General features: G+C 43.3%; 1 protein-coding gene across 1 annotated transcript; it reads left to right on the top strand.

The window, feature by feature from the left end:
• Positions 1 to 7,286: 7,286 nt before the first annotated feature.
• T265_08489 (hypothetical protein) lies at positions 7,287 to 8,877 on the top strand (the record flags this gene model as incomplete). Its single annotated transcript, XM_009174303.1, has 2 exons — positions 7,287 to 7,335; positions 8,726 to 8,877. The coding sequence occupies 2 exons, from the start codon at positions 7,287 to 7,289 to the stop codon at positions 8,875 to 8,877; spliced, it is 201 nt and encodes a 66-aa protein (XP_009172567.1).
• Positions 8,878 to 9,029: the final 152 nt, after the last annotated feature.

Here is a 9,029-nt window from a genome sequence, read left to right as displayed (position 1 = left end):
CTCTGCTGGCTGATCGGATGGCAGTTGATCCGTTCGCCGACCTTGATAATTGGCTTGCAAACGTTTCGTACCCAGCCGAGGAGACATCGTCAGTACGCAGTTGAATGGGTGCTTCCTCCGTGCCTAGCTGCGTTTATGTAGTTTTCTGTAGAGTATCTAATATCCTGTGATTGGCTAGTTGGTATATACCCCATGTTGCATCATGGTAGGACCGATCGTGATTTTGTTTTGCTGCGTTGTGGTCTGTATGCCTCTTCTTCCATTGGTTGTTGGATGGCTGTTTTGGAGTGTTCCGGGTCTGTTTGCAATTGGTCCGTTCCCGGTTTGTGTTTCGTTGTGGTCTTCCTTCCTTGATTCTGCTTGGTTGTGACGGTCTTCTATTTTTCGACAAATTGACAGGGAGAAAACTCACTGCTAAACACCAAGGAATCTTCGCGGTTTAAAATTTTACTTACGTCATGGATAAACACACAGATGAAAACATCTTCGTTAATTCTCACACCTAGACACTCACGATACCGGCTACCCATTCACTTTTCCTCTATCTGAAAGCGAATATTTCAAGATGACAACTCCACGTTCGGTATTAATCCACCTACGGATTCATTACTACTCTCCCGAATACTTGGCTACCGGCTTTCCAGAACACATGTGGGGAAATGAAGTCATTCGGAATTGTGTGTGTTTCTAGAAGTCATCCGGCGAGCCCCCTTGAGGCANATAATGCCTTAGGGTTCAAGAAGCTTATCAAACAAAGAGCCTTCATAAACAGTTCCGATCGATCTGTTCACAGATTTCGCATCTGAACCGACCACGCATGGTTTATAATTAATTTTCGATCAATACTTTTTCCGCTTTACAGCCCTAGTGAAACTTGTTCAAACTATTTCTACTGCCATCCTCACCTAGCTTTTGGACATCAAGCTGAGGATGTTTTAGATTCTTTACAAAAACTGAGTAATTACTTATCTGCGCAAAATGCTATCACGTGATCCACTACTCTCGGTGACTGCGATTCAACTGTCACGTGGAGAGATTTTCCGTATTCGCGTTCAATGAAATTTGAAACCAAAAAGAAAGCGACGCTGAACAAACTGTTGTCTAGAGGTGACTAGTCAGACAACTTACGCGTTTACCTGACTAACACGATTGATCAAGCTTTAAAAAGAATAGCCTAATTACTGAAAAAAGTATAAATCAGGTCAACGTCGCTCACATTCCCCCGCTGACACCAATATTTTCATTGCTTTGCTACGCATAAATGTGTTTTCAAATAAAACACTTTTCGTACACTAGGAAAATTATTCTTCATTTTCCGAAAGATGTCTCTGCTTCAGGGTCCTAATTCCAGTTTTTAAGTTGCCCTATTCAACTCAAGGGTAAGTTTAGGGTTTTAAACAGGTTTGACAACCTAACTCCGGAAACTCACTTCTCATATAGATGAATGACCTGCCATTGCTCGTTTTCGTATCACACTTTGTGTTTATTGTACACATAGGATACTACGTTACGGACAAGTATGACTGTGTGTCTTGGTGTGACTTCCAAAGTTGAGGGGTTTCGTTTTCTGCCTCATCTTTTATTCGAGGAAGGTGCTTTGAACGCGATCTCCTTTAAACGGTTGGACAGGTAAGTCAGTCCTATTCAACCCTCACTTCCGAGATGGCCCAAGTGGTTAGAACGCGAATTTACTGACCAGAAGGTCCGTGGTTCGAATCCGACATCTGCCTCTCGACTTCCCCTGTCTAGGCTTGGGCAACCTGACAGTATCCCAGCCCTTGTGCTCCCTTTGAATGGCATGGCACCGAAAGGGTGTTACAGCTGAATGACTATTTATTATTATCTTACTTTTTTTAAGGGAGGAGGAACGTAATTGACTGAGTGCTTCACACTGAAAATGAGCTTGCGTTTTTTTTAAATCAAAGACAAAATGAAACAACTCTTGGTATTTTATGAACCTAAAGGGGGAATTAAATTGCATCTTCAGACACAAAAAAGGAAAACTCGTGGATGCGCAAAATTTACTCTGTGCAGTAAATTGTCTCACCGAAATTTGTAGCAAAGAAACCTTTTTAGCGTTAAACGGAACGATAAAGGAATCCCCACAAGTGACTTTTCAACTTGCAGGTAGAGTAGCAAGAATGATGAGCATTCCATACAAATTTTATGTTCAATCTATCATAGAAGTTCGTCAGGCTGGTTCTCCGGCGTCAAGATATGTCATTCGTGGAGCCATTCTAGTCTTCTGAACCATATGGGGCATCGGCTTTTAGTTGAAGGACGTCAGTCGGGTAGAAAGTTATCAGGAAGGTCAGATTCCTCAAAGTAACCTCAGAACACCCGAAAGCAACTGCTCCACCAAAATCTCAACAGAAAAGCATCCGGGCCAGTCAACCATTCAATCAAGTCAGGAAAAGCCAGTTAGTCCTCGTGCACGCCACAGAAGCATGACCGAATGTGATCTGCGTCCGGGCATTTCACAGAGGCACGATCGATGTTGATGGGTGTTCACTAACGCCTATCAGACAGCCTGGATCAATGTCAGAAAGTCCTCTTTGAATAGCATGGGGTTGTTGTAACTTTTGCTCTCGCACTCGCTTGTTCGGAATATAGCTCCCTTCTGTGAGTCTTTTCTCTCCGATACTAGGCACCTGGAGCGGGCAGCAGCAGATACCACAGATTGACGAATCAGCGGATATAACAAAAATGCTGATGAGTTTTGGATTTTTCTAGTGAACAAACATTATTTCTGGCTGCTGTTCAAGGTGCTTCGTTGAGTGCTTAAATAAATGTCTATGAGTGCCCATTTTCTGATCACCTCTGCAGCGGTTTATGAGCTGAGCGTTGCTAAAACAGATTGAGAACGAAGAAGGTAGCGAACAAAGCTTGTTTTCTGTAATTGTTCCTCTTGGCTAATACATCACAAGTTTATATAGCACCATAAATCATGTGGAAAAGGTTAAGATCAGGGGTACATACACTTTAGAGGAACAGAATTCAAAGGAAGGGGAGGTTGAATGAGGGATAGGTCAATGGGTCACGGAATCAGGTAATTGACGTGAATGTCGGACAGACTTGTGGGACCAGATGTTTCGTAGGCCAGCTCAAGTTCAGAGGTCGCCTCTGCAATCGATAGTAGTCTGGATCCTACCAGTCGTGATCGGCTCAAAGGTACCTGGTATATGATGGTGAAGGCTTGCTCCTTGTCTATGACTGTTTCGGTCAAATATGATGCAATCGCGCTTGAGCCTGGCATTCCACCATTCTACCATTCCGCAACTTTGCATCCAGAAGAAACTTGTGCGGTCTATGAACTTGAGATGGCCCATGAAATATCTAGTACCACAAGTCTGTCCGGCATTCACGTCACTTATCCGATTCCGTGACCCATTGACCTATTCCTCATTCAACCTCCCCCTTCCTTTGAATTCTGTTTTCTCTAAAGTGTATGTACCCCTGATCTTAACCTTTTCCACGTGATTTCTGCTACCATATAAATTTGTGATATATTGGACAAGCGGAACAATCACAGAAAACAAGTTTTGTTCGCTACGTTCTTCGTTCTCATGACTACCACGGGTATATTCAGCCACTCAAAACAGATTGCCATACCGACTGGATAATCGGATATAAGTTTGACCCCCGTTTTATGCGTTGCTCGCCTACAGCACTCACGTGATTGGACAACTGACCTCTTTATGAACTCGTCGCATGACCCAAAGCATGATTTATGCATCTCGCGTAGTCGTGCATTTTAGATATCGCCCACATCATTTATAAGAGTTCATGTTCGCCGCCAGAAATTCATCGATCCCTTTATGAAAAGAATTGACTAATTTGGAATACGAAAAAGTTCACAAAGTAATTCCAAAACCAGTCGGTTTGCCAAAACTGAACTTGAATGGAGGGTCAATCAGTCTACCAGAGTAGTAAACGAACGTTTTGAATGTTTATTGCTGCTTTTGACACACCGATAGAAAATCATCTTAATGTCAACATCATTTCGAATTTTTGCATCAAATCACCGATCTGTAATAAAAGTTAGCTATTTGCAAATCACAAACAAAAGTACCCATCCTGAATGCAAAATGATCATCTGCATTAGACAACCTCGATTTCAGCAATCACAGACACGGTTTCTTGTGCATCAGCTATCGATCCATTCCGTGTTCCACCCACTAGTAGGAATCCATTGGATTTAGGAGTGATTGATTGATTGATTGATTGGACGGATAGAGTTCAAATCTGCTTGAGGAAAATGACCACGAATCAGTCAATTCAGCTATTTAACTTGAAAAAATCGATTTAATATTGAACAGATTTCCTGAACTCAGCGGTATGCATTGCCTAGCAGTTCCATCCAAGCTTATATGGTTAGCTTCGGAATTAGCAGAAGGAGTCAATCGGCTATTCATTCTGGAGTTCGATCTTTTTCCCCCTCACCTACCTCAGTTTTATTGCACCCTGAAAAATAGGATTGAGTGGGATAGATGGGATAACCTTGGCCTACCACAGTATCAATATATCCTAAGGGAGACTCGCACCCAACCGAAGATTTGGCCTGAAACCGATATACTTACTACCGACTACCGCAAACTCTCAACGGGGAACACTCAACGTGTCCGACAACTTTCATCTCCCAGCCTAAGAAGACCACGGTGCAGAATTCCAGCGCCAGCGTACTCCTCTGATGAACTGCATAGCTAACAGACTTGTTCCTGAGGGGTAAATGGTAATGTTAAATTATAAAATTTACCCGTACGTCAGTCCTGACTGCAGTGGTACAGCTTTATCTTCACTGGACGCGTGCTTCAAGGGGACAGCTGAAATTGTTCATCTATAAAAATCCATCTCTCTAGAGAAAAAAAGCCGATGCATAACGCAAAAATTTACTAGTATGCATATGAAAGCAGATTACTACTCAGGTGAAATGAATGCTTTCAGCGCAAGTTAGATTTCCGATTTAAACTCCACTCCTTCCGGTAACACGGCTATCCCTCCAGGGTAGTCATGTTGACCAGCACTCAGAACGGACTACTGTTTATTTGTCAATTAAAGCTTCACTTGTTTCCTAGAAAAAACATGTGAGGAGATCAATCAAAGGTCTCTTCTGAGGCGGAATGATTTGTTCAAAAGACATTTACCCCCCTCAGATGAATAAGTCTCAGATCTGGTGGGCCTTCATTAGACGCATTTTACCATAAAAAGAGTCTTCAGGCTTCATATCATGGTTGACTACGTAGGCCTGGATAAAGTACTACAAATATTGATTTGATTATGTCTCGGGTCCAGTACGGCCACTTCTGAAAATAAACCATGGTTACGGAGCGAAGCACAAGTTAGGTCTTTCTATTATTCTCCATCATTTGAAGCCGCTAAGCTGTTTTATTAACATTCCAGTTCTTCGAACAAGTAGTACAACTACACAAGCTAAACACGCTCCTAAGTATTCTTGATACCAGTTGGCGATACCTGGTTGTCGCAGGGACACCTGAGATTTGAGGAGGTGCCACGATCATAGGTTCAATACTGCCGCTACATTTGAATAACCAGTACAAAGACGTGAGTCTTGTAGCCACCGTTTCGCCACATACATGATTGTAGAGGTCACCGACTCTCGCTAGATTACGAGATCTGTCTTTTTTTTCTTACACTCNATGCGGGAGCCATAAGTCACGTGCTGATACCCACACACACAAACGCTCCTACAAATAGGATAACAGCACAGCAACACGACACAACTCAACGGAGCTTCGCACGTCACCCAACTCTGAGCAGAGCCGCTTGGGACTTGCGGCGCTTCAGTCACGGATACTCAGGAATACGTGTGGCTGCCACAACAGCGAAGAATACACGTATCCTGCATCCGGACTTGCAACAGGATTTATCAACCTGCACCTGCAATACGATAAGTCCCTTGTTCGCATTTATACCTGTTGTAATAATTTTACTCAACACGCAGACATTGTTAGTGCTCCTCGTTTTCTCGTTCGTATAATTAATTTACGGGTCCTAGTAGAGCATTAACGGTCTACATCATCTGGCGACTCAAATTCTTTGGCGATTGTGGGCTTCAGTCAAGCACCCTGTTTTTTTTACGCCCAAGTCTTTTTGGCTCTTGTGCGCAGAAATGGGAAATTTTTGGGCCTGTCTAGTTGTGCCTACCGTGGTAGAGTTCACCAATCCATGCAAGTCATTCGAAGAAGACCAGCCAATGGAGACTGGCCATTTCAGGTACTATATTTTGACAAAAATTCAGTGCCAGCAGGCTCACCTTGTATGATGGAAGACCTCGAACCACTGTGAGGTTGTTTCATTCTTATAGTGCATCGATCGTCGGTCGCGCTGACCGTATCAGTGAGGAAATGTCAACAATCCAACTATCAAGTTCGGCGACAAAAAAACAACAAGCAAACAGTGCTCCCCGAGTCCCTATATTGCGCAAAAATGGCCAAACCTTTCGGTTAACGCAACACTTTGGTCAAAGCGGAACGGTTGAACAGTTCAATCTATCGCCCACAACCATTAAACTTCGGCTACAAAATCCGACCCAATATGCAAGGAACGGGGATAATTGCCTGCATCTGATAGGCATTGAATGTGAATTTGAACATCGCTCAGTTATGCCCGACAGAACTGGCGGATCCAGAAGAATTCATAAGTAGTATTTTTCGAGTTGTTGTGCCGACACAAGGGTGCAAATGGTTACTTCGAAGTAGACTTCGACTTTTTTTCAATTTTCCTAAATGTTAACACTCTTGGGCTGGTCGTTCAGGGAATCCAAAGTTGAAACATATTGATTCAATCCAGTTGTTCATCTGTTCTCTCACTAACGAAAAAGCGAAACCGATCAAGGGCTTTGGAAGTGTTTTCAACAACCTTAAGAGTAGTGTTCCTTCAGGAAGAAAAACCTGTGTTTCCTTGGTACAGCCATTAAGAGAATGGTAAACTCTTGGCAAGCGTTCTTTATTCGACCATTTCCGTTTCGGGATTCTTCAGTGCCTGGAGTTGTAGACTAATGAAATCTTAAAGTTGATTTGTGCTAGCCATCCCATGGAAGCGTTCAGCTGTAGCACCCTTCCGGTGCCTAGCTGCCATGCCACCCGAAGGAAGCACGAGGGCTGGGATACTGCCAGGTTGCCCAAGCCTAGACAGGGGAAGTCGAGAGGCAGAGGTCGGTTTGGAACCACGGACCTTCCGGTCAGCAAATTAGCGCTCTAACCAATTGGTCCATCCTACACGTTCACTCTCAGTTTAGTTTAATACTGTATAGGATATCATGACGAATGTCATTTATTGAACAAGATAAGCGTGATAAGGTCATACTACTGACAAGTACATTTGCATACTTTTCCATTCCAATGATGTCGTTCGCTTGTTTTCCACAGGCGTCAACACAGTTCGTGCGCACAACGCTACCATGTATGAATGCCCGAATGTGACGCTAAACGACGCATTAGAAAAAAGAGCTAGATATCACGTGAGCTGAAGACTTACACATGAGTACAATAAAAAAAACTTAACAAAGTCTCGTACCCGTGTTTATTGCCACTAACTAAAGCAGTGGATAGCCCTACTAAATAGCAAATGAATAGGGTCGTGGGTCGAAGGGGCGAGAAACAAATGAGCGACCATGTAGATCGTGCTAACTCAAAAGAGGCTTGGAGCCCGTGGCATAATGTAAGCATAAAATGCTGAATCTTGTTTCCTTGGCTTTGCCTGTTCCTGTTCGGAGGTGGGGGGATAGTCTTGATAGCGAGACATGATTCATCCACTTTTCTGCTGTCCAACGGTATCATATACAACTACATCGTGACACGAGATTTGTTTTATTCTATCCAAATCCAGACTAATACGTTGATCTAAAACCCCCTTAAAAGTAGTTATCACCGGTACTTCATCACTACACTGAAAACAACAGGAAACGCGAATGTCCAATAACCGGGTCACTTGAATCGATGGCTGCCGGCATGAGCTCAGAGTGGTGCGATCCGCAGTCACGTGAACAAACTGTGACGTGCCTGAAATTGCATCAGTCAACTTGACCTGCATTAGCTATGCTGACGTAAATGATATCACAAGGATCTCCACCAGGCATCTTGTGAAGCTCCAAAATATGAAGGAAAGGATATGAATATGGGCCACGTATCAGCCCTGTCTAAGCATATAACAAAATCTTCGGATTCGATGTTAGTAGAACAGCATCTGTCTACAGACAACCTAGCTGTTGTCCAGTTTGCAGCAAACCAAGGTATAGAACGGATGTTTACGACAGGTGGCCTCGGATGCAGTGTTGTCAAACAGTATCCAACTAACATTCCAACTCAGTTTGCTTATCGAATGTTTTTGGATAACCGGTATTTTTTGCTATGGTATGTGAGCTCCCAAGTTGCCGCTTTCCCAGTGTGTTGTAAGGCTCGAACCTGATAAGAAAAACATTCCAAAGAATGCCTTCATGTGCCTACAGTCAGGTGGGAATGAACTTTTAGTGGGCTTTCTCCTCTCAAAGCTCACCAAAGTATGGTCTTACAAGAACATATTGTCTTGAGTACTACAGTGAACTTTCGTAGGAATCCCGGGGTTATATGAGTCACATAATCTGTAAGTGTAAGGTCAAAATACCACTAGACACTGGACACGGCATACTCACCTGTTTCGATCAGAACGTTCAGGTAAGTTGTATCTCATGAACCAAGAGAGACCTGTCAGTATAGCTGCATTTCAGGCACGGCAAAACACGGAGTCAAAAGGCAGAGAAGAGAAGCGCTTGTACAGAGCTTTTCAAAGAAACGAATACTCATTAGGCGGACTCTGGGAAAACCCAATTTGACCAACCCTACATCACAAGGAGAAGACAAACGGATCACACTTCCATAAATCAGGAATATTTCGGAAATGACAACACGCTTTCTACGACAGTACAACACAGCAGTGTCCCACAATCCTGCAAACACCCTACGGAGAACACTATCAAACTCAAAGGGACGATTAGACACAATGTTGAGGATCAACATCGTGTACAAGATCCA

This window comes from Opisthorchis viverrini (genome assembly GCF_000715545.1).
Source record: "Opisthorchis viverrini unplaced genomic scaffold opera_v5_224, whole genome shotgun sequence".
Lineage (NCBI taxonomy): Eukaryota > Metazoa > Platyhelminthes > Trematoda > Opisthorchiida > Opisthorchiidae > Opisthorchis > Opisthorchis viverrini.
This window is presented reverse-complemented; position numbering and strand designations above follow the sequence as displayed.